Raw genomic sequence first — 23,146 nt, 5'->3', positions numbered from 1 at the left:
GAGACTACAATTCCCATCATCCCTGACCACATGGGAGTTGTAGGCCAAAAACATCTGGAGGGCCGAGTTTCAGGAAGCCTGCTCTACTGCTTGCAGAAATAGACTTTGCAGCTGACATTTTCCTCCTATTGTAAAAGCTCCATCATTTTAAGAAACAAGGAGCTTTAACTATTGCAATTATTGATTGTTTCTCGGCAACTCAGCTTATGGGTCCCTAAGCCACTGTTTCACTTACATTAATTCACTCAGCTCAGGACGCTAATTCTTTTTACCTGCCCACATTTGTTGAATGCATCCTGTCAGGCACTGAAGCCCAAACAAAAAGCAGATGGGGCAATTTGCCCAGCAGACAAGCATGATTCATCTTTTCAGATCATGTTCCTCAGATGCAGCCTGCTTCTTATCATGGAAAATTGAAAGTTTACTAAAGAGGCTCAAAGGTAAACAACTTACCCATTGCCTGGCACCGGATATGCACAGTCTTCTCCACTTCGGCCAAAATTCGGCTTTCCGGCTCAGTAGTAAAATAGGGTGACTCTAAAGAAAGATAAACCAGAATAGTGTAAGGAAATATATTCATTTAGCTTGAACACTTGACCTAACCTAGAATTCATCGTGTGCTCAGGTTCAAAACCAAAAAGTTCAAGAGTGCACAGGGATTCCATTAATTTCAATGGAGGGACTCAAACGCCATGATTTGTCACATGTGCACTCAAGACCTTTCACTCGAATGAATGGAAAAACTCTTACAGGGCAGGAACTGATGTGCTCCTAAACCCAAGCTTCCTCTGGATTAAGAGGAATGTATTTAATACAGTGTTACAAATGGCCTAGTTTGACTTCTATTTTGGGTTTATGGTTTCTTTTAAGTGATAGCCTCATAAAACAACCTCAACAATTATATGTGATGATGAATATGAATTTCAAAGAGCACTGAGAAACTGCCAATTTATATTTAGGGTTTTACACCGCAAATTAACATCAGAGCAGGGGCTGCTTTTCATTTTACAGGCGTGAATCAGAGAATATTTTAATTCTCAGCTTAGACAAGCCATCCCGGGAGGTCCATAAAGGGTTTTATTTACAGCAACACATTTTACACAAGGACTTGCTTCAATATCTAATACACCATGCCATGTAGCTTGAGACATAAAGAACCACAACATGAGGATAAATCTATATCAGCAGGTTCAATAAGAATTGTAACAAGGTAGCTCAAGAAGCAAAGCAACAAATATGTGTTGGGTCAGGAAGATTTTGGGCATCACATGCCAGGACAGATCCTCAAACAAAGATGTACTCTCCCAAGCCCAGACTCTCCCAGCATGTTCACACTCCTGTCTCAGCGATGTCTATGCTGGTTTGGTCATGTCCACTGAATGGAAAATGGCAGGATCCCCAAGGACGTGCTCTATGGGGAGCTGGCTTCCAGCACCAGGCCAGTTGGCAGACCAACTCTGTGTTATAAAGATGTCTGCAAACATGACATGAAGGCTGGTGACATTAACCCTGCCATATGTGAATCCCTTGCAAACGATCACAGAGCCTGGAGACAGACAGACAGGTCATGTATCCACACCAGTGACTGGAGGAAGAATGGCCATTGGGAGGAATGGAGAGAGAAGAAATGCCATGGTGCACCTGTAGCAGCAAAACCAGACAACTTCACCTGCCACAATGCACCTGCAGGCATCTTGTGACTCTCTTATCTTTGTCAATGGGCATATTTAGCAAGTAACTCAGTGTATTAAAGGGCTCAGGTTACAGCATACTTTGTGGGTTGTGGTAAGAGATTGCAGGAACTGTTGAAGGCTAGCTGTCGGAACTGTGAAATTGAGTGAAGACTTTTTGAAGAGATCATCTGAGGAAGAAATTGGGAAATTGCCAGACTTCAGAACTCAGAGAACCCTTTGCAAGCAACTCAACTTAGGACTCGGCTGTGGTGTTTAACAGCAAGGACTTTGCAGCAAAAAACCTTATCTGGGCTCAGAGAGAGAAAACTACTTGTAATACAGTGTTATCTCGGTTTATGAACTTAATCCATTCTATAAGTCTGTTCTTAAACCAAAGCTGTTCTTAAACTGAGAGGTGCTTTCCCTAATGAGGCCTCCTGCCGCCAGTGCCCTTCCACCGTTTGGCTTCCATTTGTAGACCGAGTTAAAGTTCGCTAACCGGAACACTACTTCCGGTTTCGCAGAGTTCGTATATCAAATAGTTCATAAACAGGGCTGTTCTTAAACTGAAGTACCACTGTACCGCTAAATAGTACGTGATGTATAGCGGTGTGTGTTTGTGTTGGCCTAGTAAAGACAACTCTGTTAAATGGCTGTTTTCTGTGCTCAGATTAACTGTGTGACTGAGCTTCCATAGTGTATACACTCAACAACCCCAACACTTTCTGTCCTCTTGTGATCCTGCTGCCCGTGGACTTTTACATGCAACTTGCTAATATTTTTTTTATTAAAAATATATCTCAGTATGGGTTTTCCATTTTCTTCTCAACAGAGACATCAGGAGGCAGAATTTCCTAGAAAAATTAAGCCTTCAGAGTGAAACCAATAAGCAGAGCTGTTTGCATGATTTATTGTTTTTTAATAATATCAATGTAAGGACATTATTGATCTTTTGCAGCTAAGTGATGGTTATTAACACAAACAATATATAAGTGCATGAAGTGACATATTTATTGAAAAAAACAAACTTTAAAGCTATACATTACTGGGAAATTGTGGTGGACAGAACATGCTTGATCCTTAATGCTGAGGTTTTATGCCTTATCTAGAAAAGTACCAAGGCACAAGGAGCACAGAGCTGTAAGCAGCTGAGTTGACTGTTCACGTATTTGAAAAGCGCAAGGAACACATGGGGGCTAAATGGATACATGGGCACTAGAAGGATACACAGCTAGCAAGTTCCAATATAAGGTGGATAAGAGAAATGTCAGCATGCCAAGAGCTGGAAGTTACCTGTGGGTTTTGGCTGGGTTGCGAAACACTTAGTACACTAAACTACAGATGGAATGGCAAGAGGAATGTGAGAAGGGCATTGCAGCAGCCCAAGATTACTCCTGTCACACCAGGGAAGCTTAAACATGGCTTCTGTCTTCTCCCCATCAACCCACATATATTCTGTTTTCCTTTGTCTTAACAAGCACCCAGTTCCTTTTTCTGTTCAGCCTTGGCTCCAGCAAAGGCATGAAGGCCTGAGCTACCTCTGTCTGAGCCTTCCACCCATATCTGCCATATATAGGTCTGCAAACAGCACCATCTTCTTGAGAAGTCCTGGGCTACTGTCAGATTTGCTCCACTCCTTGCAGGTGGAGTTGCATCCCTGCCACCAGGACAGCAACAGGACTGCAGCCCACCCTGTCACTCAGGTATGGTCCTGGTGGATCAAACTGCTCTTCATTTATATTTGTTACTGAATTTTTATCCTACCCTTCTTCCTGCTGGAACTCTGGGTGGCCAACAAAGATATCAAAAAAATGCAATCACATTAAAAGAGTTTGAATTTGAATTTGATATTCCGCTTTATCACTACCCGAAGGAGTCTCAAAGCGGCTAACATTCTCCTTTCCCTTCCTCCCCCACAACAAACACTCTGTGAGGTGAGTGGGGCTGAGAGACTTCAGAGAAGTGTGACTGGCCCAAGGTCACCCAGCAGCTGCATGTGGAGGAGCAGAGACACAAATCCGGTTCCCCAGATTATGAGTCTATCTCTCTTAACCACTACACCACACTGGCTCTAAAACCACAAAGCACTAATTAATCCAATTGAATGCTCATAGCAGCAGCATGTATGGTCATCACCAAGTTTTGGAAGGACCTTAAGGGAACAGCCGTAACAACTTGGTACAAGAGAGTGTGGCAAATAGCTCTCATGGAGAAAAATTGACAGAAAACCCGAAATTAGCAAAAGGAATAAAACACATTCTCGTTCTCTGAGAATACACGTTCTCTGTAAAGTACTGGAACTTTATTATGTACTCAAAGCATTCCAGAAAATGAAAGTCCCAAAGCCAACTTGTGGATAGTGTAATCATCAGTATTTTGTTGTTTCTCCACTGTCATAAAGCAATGTGCTACTACTGTAAGGCAAATGCGAGCATCACTTTGGGGTCCCCAATACTGCAGTTGAGAGTGATGTTTTTCTGTGAAAAATCCTTGTTCAAACTCTGTTTCACAGGACTGTAGGTCCTGAGCTGCTGGAAAATACCAAATAATATTTGAAAAGAAACACTAATTAATAACGTATAAAGACGTATATTCCTGGGTGTTAGATTTCTCTTGCACTCAAGGTGGCAGGTGAATGGACTATGTGCAGAAGCAGCTGCTGCCGCTGCATTGGTTCTCCTTCAGAAACAAGGATGAAATGACAGAAAGGAATAATCCACTGCTGCACGTGTGACAGGCTACCAAGTGAGAAACATTAAGGGATTTGTGGCACCTAACTTCAAAAATATCCAGGATCCATTTACAGAATCTGCACAGGGAAAACAGGTCTATTTACAGCAGCATACTGATGTTCAACAGGACTGGTTCCAGGATAACAAACCAGCCAGAATCAATCCATGCAGCTGAAGTGGCAGCTGTCATCAGATGTCTATTGGCTAAACCTGCTCCCTTGAGCATTGAAGCACTCTGCAATATCCTTCAATTTCTGCCAAAGCACATGCTTTTGATGTGAAGTCAGAAGAGGCCTGCTGGGTCAGATTAAAAAAGTCCTCTCTATTAGTCCCACATCTCCTTACCCTCAATGGCCAAGCAAATTCCTTTGGGAAGCCTACAGGGAGGGTGTGAGCATAACACTCCCCTCTTGTTGCCCAGTAACTGGTATTCAGAAGAATTGGTGCCCAGGACTTCCAGGAATTCCAGAAGAGAGCTAGAGTTGGCCAGCAGACCAACTTTGACAGTTGGGTATGACTATTCACATGCCAATCACATCATTAGAACATCTGGTGTCAAGTTCAAACAGGCTTACTGCGACCACCAATGACCTGAGTGGTGGTCACAGTGAGCCCCTTCAAATTCCATTTGCAGGTGCAGTTTGGATTGGAACACAAACTGGGGCTCTTAGCAAACCACTTTGAAGGCATACTATCAAGCAACTTATTGGTGCAAAAGTCTTCTTCCAAAATGGCTTGCTTTGGCATCAATCAGCTGCTTGACACTGACTGAGCTCCCTCAGTTCCCTAATGGGAAACATCCTAGTGCAGCCCACCCACCATCGCTCCCCTGCAAAGAAACAATGGGGAGCTCACTTGATGCTCCTGATTGTTCCTGTGGAGTCGCATCCCTCCTGCCCCACGTGGGGCAGGAGAACAGAGTTTGGGAGAAATTGCCTTGCAGCCCATATTGGGATCCTTGTCCCCACCCCAGTAGACTTAAAACAATTATTTCAGGAATCTATGGGGTACTGTAATCCACAAAGGGCATTGCAGCTTCCCAGCACAAAGTGTGTCAGAGTGAGAGGTAAGAAAGAAACAAAAGTGCATTAGAGCAGCTTCAGCCTCCCTTCTGAAGCAAAGCAGTGTTTTTCTAACTAGCCTTTTCCGGCTGGAGTGCCAGATGGAGTGATCAGAGTTTTTCCAAATATGTTTGCATATCTACAGGGACTGGGATCATTGTGTCGTTTGCCATAACTAACAGAGGAACAGCTGTTAGTTGGTGGTGATTGTCTGTTATTAATCACCGAAGCCTAAGTCCAATTGGGTGACCTAAGATGGAGTAAGGTGCCACCATAACCCATTACCTCCCCCCGGAGGCATCTATTTCACACTGAAATGATCCCCGATGATGTTTTAACTAGGCCATTCACTGTTCCAAAAGGCCATTCCAATCCTATCTGAACATACTGCATATTTGAAGGGCATGAAATAATGACGGTGAAATTACACAATAGGCGAATTTGAGCATCCAGATCAAAGGAGGAGGGTGTAGCGTCGGCACATCAGCCATGTTGTGAAATTGCAATGCCCTGCAATGTTGACGGTGAAATGGTCCAGAAACTATCAGGATGATAGTAGCCATTTTATGGGATCAGGCCAAACAATTTACATTTAATTACTGGAAGGTTAGGAGCAGAAAAGGTTTATTAGATTAAAATTTGCTAGGGCCATGAGGGGCCAAATAATCTTGCTTTGGGAGCTGGAGTCAACCCCAGTTGGCCATCCCTGAGCATGAGGTCATTGGCAACACAAAGTGTACGTCTGGCTCCCGCTAAAAAAAAGCTGTTGCTGTTTCTCAGTATGCAAAGTGGATGCCATGTGAAGACCCCCTAGGGATGCCTGAGGGATGCTATTTTTTTGCAAATTTTGACTTCCACTGACCTGATCCAAACTTCCCACGCTAGTGTGTGGCTTAGAAGTCACTCTCGGTCAGATTTCACACATCTCCAAATGTTGCGACACAGTCATTACCTCAGAAAATGTATCGAAATCCACTTTAAAATTATAATTTGAGGGGAAAGGGACATTCACATTCATACATATGTATAAAATGCTGGTTTTCATAAAAAATTAAAATCCTCAGATTAATGTGGAAACGTCATGGAACAGACTTTTGATAGGGCTGAGGCAGGTGAAAATAAAATGGGTTGGACATAAAACCATTTGTGCCTCTCCCTTTATGGCTTGGGGGTGGGTGAGAGGGCATTAAATATTGTTCTTCCCCAGGTGAAAGGTGGAGAAAGGTCAGGTGAGAGCCAGGAGTGAAGACTGCCTGTCTGCCAATATGGGTGGGTAATTTTTGAAACTTTTCCACATTTCTTATTAAGTGGAAAGCTGAGATTGATAACAGCTTTTTGTGAATGGCAATTTTATTATTTTCCTAGAGTTTGCCTTTATTCACATTCAATTGGTTTTAAGCTGCTCTCTGGAAATCGTTTTAATTTATTATTAGTACAGTTGATGTTCCATTGTTGAATTTTTGACATTAGACTTATTTATATTAATAACTGGGGGGGGGGCAGAATCCTACTGAATCTATTGTTATAGAGTTGTGTTTGCTATATAGCTAGGCTTATAGAATGGGATTGTGTATTGATGGGTTCCTGCTATACTTGTGATCTACTTTGGAACAGAATCCTAAAATAATCTAATGTGGAAAAGCAGATCAGTTTTTCTTAAGCATGTTTGCTCAGAAGACTGTTCCATCAGATTCAGTGGTGCTTAGGACTGTGAATTAAGGGGTCAAGAAGGAAGATCCAAAGGAAAAGAAACAATTGTGCCAAATAAATAGCTCTAATATTTGCAGAAGCTTAATATATATAGGGAGCAGCATCCTTTGAAACTTATGGGGAGCTGCCAAAGATTTTCTTTAACATCCCATACATAGTAGGCAAATAATTTTGAACTTCTTGAATAATTTGATTGGTATCCATTTTCACTCAGCTTCCAGAAAACATCCCAAACACATTTCACAATCAAGCAATGTGCACAGAGATAGGAAACCATTGTACAGATTCTGTGACAAAATGGTGCTCCTGCACAGCTAATGAGGAAACCTGCACTCAGACTCATCTTCTGCAAGTTCATTTATTGGCAAACGATTTGTAAAAGGGAATAGCTGCCATTCATTACATTTCTCTGTCCCTCAAAATGCACCTTTCTATATATAAACCAGATTTGCTCACTCCAAAACTGCAGCCAATACCTGCATCCAGCAAATGTGTTGATCTATGATCCTTTATATTTGCGCACGCACACACATCCTGTTTGCCTTAATGTAAATGCTGCCTGTGTTAGATCTTGCTTAGATCTAACACAGACTCCATCAAAGCATGCGTACGGCTGCTCCTTTGCTTCCACCTTAGGACTCAATTTGTTCCCAAAGGGAGATATTATACACACACAAACACACATTTTCCCCCAGCTACAAAACATGAATCCTAGTCACCACAGAGGAAGCACCTGGAGCTAAGACACTTCACCAGCAGCAGCAGCCCACAATGACTCCTGGGGAGGAGGGTTGATTCATTCCTCACTGTGAATTGGCAACTGTCACAGGACAGCATCTTTCTGCTGCAGAGAAAATGTCAAAGACCTCTCTCAGATCTCAGAAGCCTGGTGTCATCAACTCCAAATTTAAAGACAGCCCACAACTCAACTGCTTCATCAGACCTGCTGGAGAAAACAAACTTGAAGCCAAGGTCCAAAGGCAGAAATAGCCTATTGTGGGTCAAATCTTTGATTGGACTGCATTCCTTGCATTGCCTTTCTCTCTCTCCTTGTCTTGCTTCCTCGCTTCTGCCCTTCTTGTCTTGCTTTCTTGTTTCTGCCCTCTAGCCTTTTGTTCTGGATACAAATTCCAACCAACAGCACAGAAGTAAGTCCTATGGAACATACATTTACCAGGGCTAGGATTGCAGCCTGCCTTGCTCGGTTAAAGGAGTACATTGATAAAATGTTATTAAGTATGAAGAGAGGTCAGGCATCCTTTAATAAGAATGGAATGTTTGAGGGCTTTGTATAGAGATAGGATTGGAGTCTTCCCACTGTGCCTTTTGCCTCTGCTCCACCTTGTCAACGTCCAAGGGGTTGTGGCCTCACACTGCTTTGTCCCACCTGACTATCCTGACATCTTTGTATCATTGCTTTTTTTCTTTTCCCCTTTGTCCAGTTTTATTTTCAGCCACAGCTTCTGCTTTAAAGCACAATTGTTCATTTTATGTAGTGGCAAGATTTCATAAACTCTTACTGAAACGGCAGTATAAAAATAACTATTTGGAGCTGTTATATTAAAGGACCTCCAAGAACACGAGGAAAACATTGGTAGTTTTTTGTTTTTAAAGTATTAGTCCCATTTCCAAATGAGTGCAATGGCAATACTTAATCTTTGGATGACTAGTAGCAGAACAAATATGTTCTTATCTAATCTGCAGCAAATCTTCCCCAAAACTGCTGCTGTGCTAGCTCAGGAACACACTACCCTTTAAAAAATTTATAACAACTGCAGCTAATAAAACCAGAGTTTGGAACCACCTTAGTTTATCTTTGCTAGAACTGTATGAAGAAATCAAAGAAAGCTTTGCCACACTAGTTGGGAAATTGTGCTATGTGTTAGCAGCATGAGGGCGATCATTTTATTTCTTAATGCATCATGGATGCAACTCACTAAATATTCAGATTGGAAGCATTTTGCAGGAATTTCTGACTGATAGAATACCAGGGCACTGAAATGCATTCATGTGACGGAGTGGGACCTTAGTTTTCTATTGAAATGAAAGGGGTGCGATTTAAGGCCCCTCAAGTCAAGGGCATTTAGCATATGAGCACTGTCTGCATTGCAAAATCCAAGTTAGGAGTTTACATGACAGAAGTGGATCTTGATCGACCACTATGGTGGCAAACAATGGCATCAGTGCCTTCTCCAGTCATGCTGGTTTATATGATTGCACAGGAACAGCCAGTATTCTCCATCTGAAATATAGTCCAGCAAATTTTAAACTGGAGCCATTTTTAATTTGTTATGGGTTTAACAGCATCACGTTTCTATTTTGCACTGCTCTGCGGTACACAGGACCTACTCATCATAATATTTGTTGTTGTTTAGTCGTTTAGTCGTGTCCGACTCTTCGTGACCCTATGGACCAGAGCACGCCAGGCACTCCTGTCTATATTACTATATAATAATAATAATAATAATAATAATAATAATTATTATTATTATTATTATTATTATTTATCATTTGTACCCTGCCCATCTGGGAGGCTTCCAACAAAGATTAAAAATACATTAAAATGTCACACATTAAAAACTTCCCTGAACAGGGCTGCCTTCAGATGTCTTCTAAATGTCAGGTAGTTGTTTATCTCTTTGACATCTGATGGGAGGGCGTTCCACAGGGTGGGTGCCACTACCAAGAAGGCCCTCTGCCTGGTTCTCTGTAGCTTTGCTTCTTGCAATGAGTGAACCGCCAGAAGGCCCTCGGCGTTGGACCTCAGTGTCCGGGCAGAACGATGGGGGTGGAGACGCTCCTTCAGGTATACTGGGCTGAAGGGCATATCATCTGTCCTTTACATCAGAATGAGGCCTTTTTGCTTCCAGTGGCAGTTTGTGGTGCTGAGTGACAACCTTCTGGGATACTAAGAAGCATGTGCGAGAGCTCAGATGATGTCTTGCAACAATTCAGCATGACCAGCCACCACAAGACTGTGAGCAATGAGAGCAGGAAATATAGTATATGTACCTCTTTCCCACCCACCCTCCTCCACTTTGAGGAAGAGCAATGATTCACACACACACACACACACACACACACACACCCCCCTAACCTGATTAGCATTGGATTGGCACATTTCCCACTTTCCCTAGGATGCTGCATTCTGGGTCAACTGGGTAGAATGATTTCACTGATTGATTTAATGATTTCTAATTGTTGACCTATGCCAGAGGACAAGTTCTTTAGAGAGAGGGGGGCAGTGGGCAGAGACCCTAAAATGTGAATATAGGTTACAAAGAGACGGTTGCAGAACTCCTGCAGGAAGGGCACTGGTGGCATCCAATAGCAGTGCCTGGGCAGCTGGAGTAGATTCCTACAGAGGGCTGGGCAGGCTTGCTGAGAGGGTCTGGCACAGGATTGACCTATGAGCACTTGAGGCAGCTGTGGCCAGAAAGCCAAGTCTGTTCCCCAGGGCATGGAAACAGGTGTCCACCAGTTCTTCACATTCACTGGTGCTAAGTTTTTATATTGCTGAAAGTTTTAAAAGTTTAATAAATTTTAAAAAGCTTTGGCTTATTTAATCCCAATATACTGTCTGCCTTGTTTTGATGCCCACATTTTGTAATTACAGTATGGCTGAATCATCCCACTTTATGTTTTGCCCTTTTGCTTGCTTATGAAAAGCCCAGGAATGAGGATATCACAACCTTTCTTGGTAACACATAACCAGCAGAATCATACCCAACCTGTCCTATTTATTCATAATATATCAGTAACCAAAATTATATCCAACCTGTTCTGTTTATTTGATATAAACTTGCCTACTCAGCTTTTATGTTATATTTCCAGAACTATTATTTCCTTTTACAAATTCCACATTGCCCCTTCCCTGTAACATCACATTCATCCGTATTTTGTCTTTGTCTGTTTTAAAACTTCAATTCAAAAAGCTACCAGCACTTGGCCTTCAACGCACTGTAGGATCACTCTATAGCAAGGGGCAGGGGGATGCTAGCCATTGGTTAAGCTTGCCACAGCTGTGGGAATTATAGTTCGGCAAAATCTGTTGGGGGAAATGTTCCCCACGCCTGCTTTACAGATTCCTTAATGAATTATTTCATATTCCCATTGCTCTTGTTAGTGTACAATCCATTTGTGTTTAACCTACTTAAGCCACAAAACAAAAATATCTTCATTAAGTACCCCTCTGGAAAACACTGCATTTCATTCCAATTTCTTATGCCTGTTCAGATTTTTATCTCTCCAGAAGCCAATTCTCCCTTTCCAGGGTCCCATTTTCTGAAGCCTGGTAGACAGAATTTCTGCTCCAAATGAACTTTCCGGTCAGTTCTGGAGTGCTTGTCTAAGCAGGCTCAGGAAACCTTTTGTTTTCTTTATGCCAAGACATGCATGGTGTTATCTACTTGTGTACTCTACAAATATTTTATGTGCAGAAATGGACAAGCATAATAGAGTCCTTAAGTGCTGCTAAAACAGAATTTAATAATGTAGGCTTCAGAAGAAACACCTTCAAGAAAGCTCAGAGAGAATGATCCCTTTTATAGGAGTTCTTTATCATATTTGATTCTCGCCTGCACCTTCCCCTTGGTGCTGTGCCCTGACTAATTAAGAGATGGCACTCTTCCATTTTGGAACGCCAGCTTTTTTCATGAATTATTCCACTACTGGGTTGTTTTAGCTTCCTGTTAGACACCCCTCCTAATGTTCCACAAATACATAAATCCCCCAATGCTGCTGACACTGGGAGTAAACAAACCAAACGAGAGTCGCTTGCCGCATGAAAAGTGCAATAAAATTAACTGATAACCAATTTGTTACTGATTTCTTTTCACCTGCTTCTTCATACTGCAAACTCTTTTCATGACTTCATTCACCAGTACCCCTATAAAAACTGATATGAGAAATAAATAAAACATCCCAAATAAGAGTATGCAGACAACTCTAATCAAAGTTGTCATTGCAACACTCAAAATCTTTCCCCTAGTGTTTGGTTTTTCTGTTCTAACTACTTAAGCACCATCTTCACTTGGAGAATCAGGGGTTGAAATAGTGCAGGAAGCAGGATCTGACAGGACAGCAGCAAAATTAAATTAGTCACAATAAAATGGTGGGGATAAAAAAGGGCTTAAATCAGAATCATAAATAATAGAAATGGGCTTTTGGTCTTTTAAAAAGGGAAAAGAAGCTGGGAGATAATAATCTGCAGGAAAAAAAACAAAAGAAGAACCTTAGAATCAAAGTTCACACAAAAAGCATTCTAAAATAAAAAGAGGACAAGGAATAAAAAGTGTAACACAACTTTGCAAAGGGGAAAAATGAGAAGCACTTCTTGACTTGCATAAAATGCTCCAAAGTGCCTGAAGTTAATAAAAGCCATCTGCTACATTTAGAACAAATACATAAAACAAAGTATGAATTCACCATATGTACATTGAGGGCGCACATCATGTGTCAAGAAGGAAGCTGGGAAGGCCACTAACTGACAGCAGAGCTGCTCACAGGCAGCAGAGGTGGCTTGCACACTTTGAGAGCCATTCCTTCTCTTCCCATGTCTCCCTCATCCATCCTAATGGCGCAATCCTATACTGGTGCTAAATCAAGTTAAGATGGAGCAAAGTATGCCAGACCCATTCTGCATTCTGGAGCAGGACCACGGCTGGCTGAGCTGGCCTAAGCCTGACAGAGGGAAAATAAGCCTTTAAAACACTGTGAGTACACCACCTTTCTTGCCAGATTAACTTTTACCAGGTTGCCAGGTCACAGGACTGAGCTGAACAGGTTTAGGATCCAGGCTAAGTCTCATCCTCTCTGGTCCTACCAAGATCCACTGGCTCCCAGGTGAGCTGGGATGGAGAAGATACCTTGGTATATCTCCAACTGAGTCAAGGATGGGGATTTATGCAGGTATAGTCCAGCTGCACTGCAAACTTCCTGGTTTAAGTGGAGATCTGCTGGATCCTAACCCTGCTCATTCTCATGGATCTTGCCATAGGATTGTTACCTTTGTTCATTCATTCATTCAAATAAATATTAAAATAACAAAATAAAACTACTGTGGCAACCTTAAGAAGAATGGTCAATAAAACCACAAATTATTGTCAGAGTTCAAAAGTACAAGCTGATTAAAATTCCCAGTTGTATAAAAAGTGCAATACTCTGCCATTAGAGACTGTGCAACACCTCCTTTCTCAGCTGACCCACAAGAGCTGTCAACTGAGCAACCTTACAGGTTGGGAAGCACAAATTAGAAATGTGTGCCAGGTCTGCTCTGTTTGCTAACACATTCAGTTTCAGCGGCCAACTAGCTGGTAGATATGACCAAAATCCTTATAGGTGGTCTATCAATACAGCAGACACCATGGCCAAACAGCAAATCTTGGACCAAACTTCTTTAGGGTGCAGGTGGTAGATCACATGGACGAATGCTCAGAGAATACACACACACACGTCCAGCTGATCTGAGACCAGTGGATCTTATGCAGGTCCCACATATCTTATATAAGTCCCTAAAAGTGGGCATTCTGGGGAAGTAGTGGAGGTGGGACTGGGGGGGGTGGGGACTTAGAGGCAAGTGCATGAAATTTGTTTCTCCCTTGCAATAATGCCTGGAGGCAAGGAAGTTTCTTCTTTCAACACCCAGTATGCAGTTAAAAGCAAGAGTTTCAGAAGGGGGTGCTGTTTAAGCGTTGAGGTCACATAGAGACCTGAAGGATTAAGAAATGGCCAGTTAAATTGAGGGCCTTGTGGCTAGACTGCAAGGTAGCTTGGGGATACTTTATGACCACAACCATTTCTTCTCCAGAACTTCAAATTTCTCTATAAGCGTTCACAAGTAGAAAGTAATACAGAGCAACTTTCTTAAGTGCTCTGCCAGGAATAAGCTGGCAATTAGACAGGGCTTCATCCAGCTGGAAACCAAGACATGTAAGCTGCCTGATAACTATTTAATATACTATGCTTCTTCCAGTTTCATGATCACAGTTTAAGATTCACAATGTTTTCCATATAACATTGCTGTTAAGGGAAAGAATATCCTTGATGAATTTGTATTCACACTGAAGAATTAATTTTGAAGATAACCCTACTTCACCCCTTTTGTTCCATTTGCCAAGGAGAAGTTCAGCTATAAGGTCGGTGAAATATTAAAATAACCATTTCTATTTCCTATTGTACTTCAGTTCAAGGCTTGTGTTATGAAAAAGGAGCATTACCTAGGATAGACAGAAAAGCCTTTGCTCTCTCTGGCTCAGCGGCAGCGATGCCTCTCAAGTGTGCCTCACAGACGTACATTCCAATGTCAGCAGAGGTTGGGTTGGCAATAGCAAGACGTCTCCCAAAACTGCTAACTCCACTGGTTATTTTGATCCCGTTCCTCTTCCAGGCTACGCTTAATTTTTCAGTAGGCCTGTGAGGGTAAAAGTCACACCAATTATTACTGTGAATTATGTTATCTGCAGTAATAACACACTGAACATATGACTCACCTAACTCTTCCAGGATTGCAGGCACATTGAGCAAGGGACACTTAGAAATAAATCTAGATGCCGCTCTGAGGTCGTAGGCAGAAGCATGCATCAGAGGAGGGGAAGAACAGCTCGAGTGCCATCAAACAAGCATGGCTAATTGTTACAGCAATGGAACTTTTAAGTGCTAATGATTTGCTTTGCCTAAGCAAAGGATGCTAAAAATAAACACTACTCAAGGGACACAGCTGTATGGGAGGCACTTTCATTATAGCTCAATTTTGGCGGTGGCTCTAACTATTATCAAGAATGCCTCCGCTTTTGCAGGAAGAAGCAATCAATTGGCTCTTGGGACATTTCGGATCTTTATCTCTCGCGAGGGATCTTCTGCCACCCTTGTACACATTGTAAAAAATTCAATTCACTGGTGAGAAAGCATCAAATCCCTAGTACTCATTTAACATTATTGAGGTACTTGAAGAGCAGAACAGCTATTGTGGCTTCCCTTTCCATATCCAAAGACTTCCTTGGGATGAAGGGGATAAGTAGTATCTTTAATGAATAAGGATAGCATATAAATTAACATATTTATCAGTGCTGTGATTAATTGCACGGATGTCTAACATTGTAGACACCTGTCCACCAAGACGAGTTGCACAACTTTAATCTTCTGTATAAATAATACTGACAAAATTATTATTATTTTAACTTGCCTATTCCTTTCTGCAGTTCAGGGAATAATGCACATCACTGTGAAAATAAACACTACTCTCGGGACTCAGCTGTATGGAAGGGAGTTTCATTATAACTCAGTTTCGAAGATGGCACTAATTATGATCAAGAATGCCTCTGAATTCACAGGGAAGCGGCAACTAGGAATACAATTCAACTCACTAGGTTCCGATTCCACACTTCTTGGGGGGGAAACCAATTCTGCGTATTAACACTTTGAATTAAACAGATGTCTTCTCTCCTATTTCAGGGTCGACATGTTCCTTAAAATGAGTTCTCATTCTGTCCTGGCTGTTACATTACCTGCCATTGGCCACACATTCCAGGATGGCTTCATTACTCCCAGCGACCACACTGGTATTGCGTGGAGGAATTACGATGACAGGAGCCGCAGTGGAGGACAAGATGTCGGGACCTACAAAGGAGGAAACCAAAAAAGCCATAAACATTTGGTATGTCTGGCTCAGGAGAAACATACATGACTAGAGTCAGTATTTACCCAGGTCAGCCAAGTTGTTGCCCCTGAAAAATCTGTCCGTTTTTGGAAGATGTACGGGGACAGCCTTTTAAAAATGTTATTAGTACAGTAACTTTAATTACATTACACATGCAGTATGAGTTATTATAATCCAGTTTCATTGCCTCCTCTGTGCCTCTTAACAGTTAATGCCCTAAGCAAAGACAGATTCATCTTGACTCAAGCACATATTTTCCTAGTGTATAAAAATAATGAAGAGCCATTTTGCGATTTTTACTGTATTATGTAACTGGACCAGGGCATGATGGGCAACCCCTCTGTTCTCATACTTGGGATCACTGCATCCCAACCCAAGATGCTTTTGGTCTCACAGATGGCTCTTCTCCACTTGCTGCAACTATATATTGTATTCCTATGAGTTTGACCAAACTGCGGGAGGCAGTGGAAGACAGGAGTGCCTGGCGTGCTCTGGTCCATGGGGTCACGAAGAGTCAGACACGACTAAACGACTCAACAACAACAACACAATGTTCACAATAGCCTGTCCTGCATTGTATTTGGACACATGATAATAAACTTCAATGTCAGTCTGCTTAAATAAATGAAAAAGAGCTTCTCATTCCCATGGATCGTTTGGTACTTATTCTAGAATAGTTGCAACTTGGACACCCTCAGTGATGTTTATTCTCTGGAAAAAGTGGTTATGGGGGTGGTTGTCATTTTGTGTTTCCGCAACAAAGAAAGACCAATTACAAGCACACATAAGTACGTCTACTTTCATTGATGAAATTCTTCATAAACAGCAAAAAAAAATAATTTCACTTTTGCTCTGCAGTAGATCTCCATCCTTTCATTAGCAAACGCCTCTTTGGTCATTAAAAAACAAACAAACTGCTTTCCTTATACTTTGCAAACCCCTTTTATTTTAGTACTTGAAGCTTCATATCACTGGAAGCCAAGAGGGCCTCAGGGCTGCTCCCAAGCAACATGGAGGAGGCCCCTTTCTTGGAGAAGAAATAAACAGAGCTCCAAAGAGGTTTTTCCTGCTACCAAGCACTTTTATTTTTATCAAACATTTGCTGACTTACCGTATATTTTTAAGATCTTTTCATGTTTTGTTTAATCTTACTACTTCCATGCAGTTTCAAAAGAGCCTGCAAGCACTTGAGTGAATTCTTTTAAAAGATTTTTATACACTAGGGAGCAAATACGAAATTAACAAAGCAGCATATCACAGCAACTTCAATCCTCTTTTCTTATCAGAAAAGTAAATAACCCAAATCTGCTTCTCTTTTGTGAGTCTACAAACTGTAAATAATTTAGCTTATGCAACTCGGCATGCTGGGGGTGGGGGGGGGGGATGGCAAGGGGAGGGGGAAAGCTGCTGTCTTAGGCTTGTTTCTTTTAAAAAATTTCAATGCATGTATTTAATAAGTGAATTAAAATACCAATATGTTATTGCTTTGCTTCAAGCTATTCATTTGGGGGAAACACTGCATTGTTTTCACTACATGAAAAAGAGTATAATAAAAGATTGCTAAAAATAAGGATTGCAATAAAAGAGTTGCAGGGGAAAAGGAAATTAAACTACATCTAAACCAATGAAAATCCAAACTGGCTCATCAAACACTATACATTAAGGCAGCTTAGCAGTTATAAAATCTGCATTTACAAGATGATGCAATTAGGAAATGGCAACTGGAAGTTTCCAAATCCTTCAGTCACTTGCAGAAAAATCTATCATGAAACTGCAGAGGATGAAAAATATTTGTGGCATATTTACTTCCGTTCTTTTCTTCAGATGTTCAGTAGTACAAAGGTTTAAAATGTGACTAGCAATAGAGAAGAACTGCCCCCAACCCAAAAAAATTGATTGTGCAAATTCATAAATGGCATTGAAGTCTTTGTTTTTTAACCTATCAAATATGACTACCGATCAGACCAATTGTGACTTTCAGCACCACCGCTGGTTCTACCCAAATAGCTGTTTGAGCCTGACCTTTTGTGCCTTATCCTCAAAACTAGGATCACAGTAAAATCCTGAGACTGATGACAAGTTAGTTTGTCATGTCTGCCCATGCTCATTAAGCCTAGATTGCTGCAACCTTTGTGTGAGGCCAGATATTGATTGCTGTGACCTGTCACTTTGCCACACCTAGCGCAATGCAGTTGTCCCTTTCGACTCCATCCCAGAACGGTTGCAGGATGTACTCACAGGTGCATGTGAAACCAACCAATCATGACATTGCAACATACACCATGGTGGCAGAAGACATAACAAGGTCTGAAGTTGCACTTCTTTAATGCACATGTGCAGGGATCTTCAGAAAATTACCAGTGTTAAGTCAATATTATACAGTGGATTTCAGTAAATAGCAAAACAATTAAGTTTTCCATAGAGTACGTTCATCAGTCCCTAGGTACAACTAGTGGGGTATGTTTATTTGTTTGTTATAACAGACACACACACACACACAAATTATTTATCAAACTGCTTTTCAAACTCCCCACTGCTTAAACATTAGATTTTCATGTGAGAGGGCTTAATGTTCAACAAACTCAAGTCCAACCCCTGCCCCAGACTCTGGGCATGTGTGAACCCCTCACCCCAGAGCTTGGGTTTATAGGATTCTTTGGATTTTACTCAAAGAATACTAGCATGTCACTGCTCAAGAAAGGATCTGTTCAAAGGCATAGCCACAAAACCTGACCCTCATGAAGAATGGGGTATGCCCTGTGATTATGCTTGCCATATTTGTCTAAGGCACTCCAGATGTTGTTGGTCTCCAAATCCCATCACTGTCAGGAATCATGGCTAATAATCAGATGGTGGGAGTTGTAGTCAAGTAGGCCGCACACTGGCTACTTCAGTCTAGGAAAATGACCAACAGTAATGAGAGGAAGAAGAGCACAATCTGCTTGGGCCAGTTCCTGATATGCGGGGTGTTTGCAATTCTCAAAACCTTTACCACAAGGTCAACAATATTGCCCTTTGGGCAGTCTTTCAGAGATCATGTCAAAAATAGAGGGAGAGAGCAGTCAGTGACCCCTGTAACCAATCCAGGAAGCACAGCACTCAAGCTCAATTGGTCAATTTGCCCCCAATGAGATCATCAGCCAAATCTGATTTGGAACATAATATCACTGTGTTCTTTATGTGATCCCTGATTGGCTGAGATCAGCTGCCACTAACAGAAATCAATCCTGCAGACAGTAGAAAGCAGCATCAAGGACCAGAAGGGAAATGACAACAATACTATTTTGTTTAAATATGGCCATAATTCTATGTACATTCATTTGGCAGCAATCTTACTTGATGATGCAGTGGCACAGAAATCTAGAAATAAATAAATAAATAACTTTGCTTCCACTTAAATATGCATACACCCTTGTGCAAATTAATTGAAACAAAGCATGTTTTCTATCTTAATCATAATCCTGTACTCAAAACAAACACGGAAGTCAGTTTGATAATTTTTTATGTTGGCTGATGCAATCATTACATCAGCAGCTGCTGTATTGCATCAGATTTTAGAATCCTGTCTGGCCACCGTAGTATATCATAGAATCATAGAATCATAGAGTTGGAAGAGACCACAAAGGCCATCGAGTCCAACCCCCTGCCAAGCAGGAAACACAATCAGAGCACTCCTGACATATGGTTGTCAAGCCTCTGCTTAAAGACCTCCAAAGGAGGAGACTCCACCACACTCCTTGGCAGCAAATTCCACTGTCGAACAGCTCTTACTGTCAGGAAGTTCTTCCTAATGTTTAGGTGGAATCTTCTTTCTTGTAGTTTGGATCCATTGCTCTGTGTCCGCTTCTCTGGAGCAGCAGAAAACAACCTTTCTCCCTCCTCTATGTGACATCCTTTTATATATTTGAACATGGCTATCATATCACCCCTTAACCTCCTCTTCTCCAGGCTAAACATGCCCAGCTCCCTTAGCCGTTCCTCATAAGGCATCGTTTCCAGGCCTTTGACCATTTTGGTTGCCCTCCTCTGGACACGTTCCAGTTTGTCAGTGTCCTTCTTGAACTGTGGTGCCCAGAACTGGACACAGTACTCCAGGTGAGGTCTGACCTGAGCAGAATACAGTGGCACTATTACTTCCCTTGATCTAGATGCTATACTCCTATTGATGCAGCCCAGAATTGCATTGGCTTCTTTAGCTGCCGCGTCACACTGTTGGCTCATGTCAAGTTTGTGGTCAACCAAGACTCCTAGATCCTTTTCACATGTACTGCTCTCAAGCCAGGTGTCACCCATCTTGTATTTGTGCCTCTCATTTTTTTTGCCCAAGTGCAATACTTTACATTTCTCCCTGTTAAAATTCATCTTGTTTGTTTTGGCCCAGTTCTCTAATCTGTCAAGGTCGTTTTGAAGTGTGATCCTGTCCTCTGGGGTGTTAGCCACCCCTCCCAGTTTGGTGTCATCTGCAAATTTGATCAGGATGCCCTTGAGTCCATCATCCAAGTCGTTGATAAAGATGTTGAATAAGACCGGGCCCAAGACAGAACCCTGTGGCACCCCACTAGTTACTCTTCTCCAGGATGAAGAGGAACCATTGATGAGCACCCTTTGGGTTCGGTCAGTCAGCCAGTTACAAATCCACTGAGTGGTAGCATAGTCAAGACCGCATTTTACCAGCTTCTTTACAAGAATATCATGGGGCACCTTGTCAAATGCCTTGCTGAAATCAAGGTAGGCTACATCCACTGCGTTCCCTTCATCTACCAGGCTTGTAATTCTGTCAAAAAACGAGATCAGGTTAGTCTGACATGACTTATTTTTCAGAAATCCATGCTGACTATTGGTGATCACAGCATTCCTTTCTAGGTGCTCACAGACTGTTTGCTTAATGATCTGCTCCAGAATCTTCCCTGGTATTGATGTCAGACTGACTGGGCGGTAATTATTTGGGTCCTCTCTTTTCCCCTTTTTGAAAATAGGGACAACATTTGCCCTCCTCCAGTCTGCCGGGACTTCGCCTGTTCTCCAGGAATTCTCAAAGATGACTGCCAGTGGTTCTGAGATCTCATCTGCCAGTTCTTTTAATACTCTTGGATAATAATAAGAATAAGAATAAGAATAATTTTTTATTTATACCCCGCCCTCCCCAGCCAAGGATGCAGTTCATCTGGCCCTGGAGACTTGAATACATGTAAACTAGCCAAGTATTCTTGTACTATCTCCTTAGTTATTCTGGGCTGTGTTTCCTCTGCTGAATCATTTGCTCCAAATTCTTCAGGTCGGGCATTGTTTTCTTTATCAGAGAAGACTGAGGCAAAGAAGGCATTGAGGAGTTCAGCCCTTTCTGTGTCCCCTGTTTGCATTTCACCATCTTCTCCTCTGAGTGACCCCACTGTTTCTTTGTTCTTCCTTTTGCTACGAACATATCCATAAAAGCCTTTTTTGTTGCTTTTAACCTCTCTAGCAAGCCTGAGTTCATTCTGTGCTTTAGCTTTTCTGACTTTGTGTCTACACATGCTGGCTATTTGTTTGAATTCCTCTTTGGTGGTTTCCCCCCTTTTCCATTTTTTGTACACATCCTTTTTTAATCTTAACTCAGTTAAAAGTTCTTTAGATAGCCACCCTGGCTTCTTTAGGCACCTTCCATGTTTCCGTCTCATTGGTATTGCCTGAAGTTGTGCTTTTACTATCTCCCTCTTAACAAACTCCCAGCCATCATGAACTCCCTTTCCTTTTAGTATTACTGTCCATGGGATCTCACCCAGCACTTCCCTAAGTTTTATGAAGTCGGCTTTCTTAAAGTCAAGAAATTGAGTCCTAGTATGCTTGGGGTATAAAGAATGTTCCAACTACCGCACAATTGCACTCATTTCACACGCTAGCAAGGTTATGCTTAAAATTCTACAAGGAAGGCTCAAGCAGTATGTGGATAGAGAACTCCCAGAAGTGCAAGCTGGATTTAGAAGAGGCAGAGGAACCAGAGACCAAATTGCAAACATGCGCTGGATTATAGAGAAAGCTAGAGAGTTCCAGAAAGACATCTACTTCTGCTTCATTGACTATGCAAAAGCCTTTGACTGTGTCGACTACAGCAAACTATGGCAAGTTCTTAAAGAAATGGGAGTGCCTGATCACCTCATCTGTCTCCTGAGAAATCTCTATGTGGGACAAGAAGCTACAGTTAGAACTGGATATGGAACAACTGATTGGTTCAAAATTGGGAAAGGAGTACGACAAGGCTGTATTTTATCTCCCTGCTTATTTAATTTATATGCAGAATACATCATGCGAAAAGCTGGGCTGGATGAATCCCAAACTGGAATTAAGATTGCCGGAAGAAATATCAACAACCTCAGATATGCAGATGACACAACCTTGATGGCAGAAAGTGAGGAGGAATTAAAGAACCTTTTAATGAGGGTGAAAGAGGAGAGCGCAAAATATGGTCTGAAGCTCAACATCAAAAAAACGAAGATCATGGCCACTGGTCCCATCACCTCCTGGCAAATAGAAGAGGAAGAAATGGAGGCAGTGAGAGATTCTACTTTCTTGGGCTCCATGATCACTGCAGATGGTGACAGCAGCCACGAAATTAAAAGACGCCTGCTTCTTGGGAGAAGGGCAATGACAGGCCTAGATAGCATCTTGAGAAGTAGAGACGTCACCTTGACAACAAAGGTCCGTATAGTTAAAGCCATGGTTTCCCCAGTAGTAATGTATGGAAGTGAGAGCTGGACCATAAAGAAGGCTGATCGCCGAAGAATTGATGCTTTTGAATTATGGTGCTGGAGAAGACTCTTGAGAGTCCCATGGACTGCAAGAAGATCAAACGCATCTATTCTTAAGGAAATCAGCCCTGAGTGCTCACTGGAAGGACAGATCGTGAAGCTGAGGCTCCAGTACTTTGGCCACCTCATGAGAAGAGAAGACTCCCTGGAGAAGACACTGATGCTGGGAAAGATGGCGGGCACAAGGAGAAGGGGGCGACAGAGGACGAGATGGTTGGATAGTGTTTTCGAGGTTACCAGCATGAGTTTGACCAAACTGCGGGAGGTAGTGGAGGACAGAGGTGCCTGGCGTGCTCTGGTCCATGGGGTCACGAAGAGTCGGACACGACTAAACGACTAAACAACAACATGCTTGGCTGCTCCTTTCCGCTGTATAGTAAACTTCAGAAGAGCATGATCACTTACGCCTAATAATCCTTCCACTTCTACCCCACTAACCAGGTCATCAACATTGGTTAGGACCAGATCTAAAATGGCTGTTCCTCTTGTTGCTTCTCCCACTTTCTGGACAATGAAGTTGTCTGCAAGG

General features: G+C 42.1%; 1 protein-coding gene across 5 annotated transcripts in view; it reads right to left on the bottom strand.

Moving 5' to 3' along the window:
• SDK1 (sidekick cell adhesion molecule 1) overlaps positions 1–23,146 on the bottom strand; it is a 589,097-nt gene that overhangs the window by 234,731 nt on the left and 331,220 nt on the right. For all 5 annotated transcript variants that reach the window (XM_053365834.1, XM_053365835.1, XM_053365836.1 and 2 more), the window contains exons 7-9: positions 15,681–15,792; positions 14,394–14,587; positions 454–537 (exon numbers count right to left, since the gene is read on the bottom strand). In XM_053365834.1, the coding sequence (XP_053221809.1) occupies positions 454–537; positions 14,394–14,587; positions 15,681–15,792 (390 nt within the window). The remainder of the gene's footprint in view (positions 1–453; positions 538–14,393; positions 14,588–15,680; positions 15,793–23,146) is intronic.

Source organism: Podarcis raffonei, chromosome 14 (genome assembly GCF_027172205.1).
Source record: "Podarcis raffonei isolate rPodRaf1 chromosome 14, rPodRaf1.pri, whole genome shotgun sequence".
Classification (NCBI taxonomy): domain Eukaryota; kingdom Metazoa; phylum Chordata; class Lepidosauria; order Squamata; family Lacertidae; genus Podarcis; species Podarcis raffonei.
Note: the sequence above shows the minus strand (reverse complement) of the source record. Positions and strands in the feature narration are given on the sequence as shown.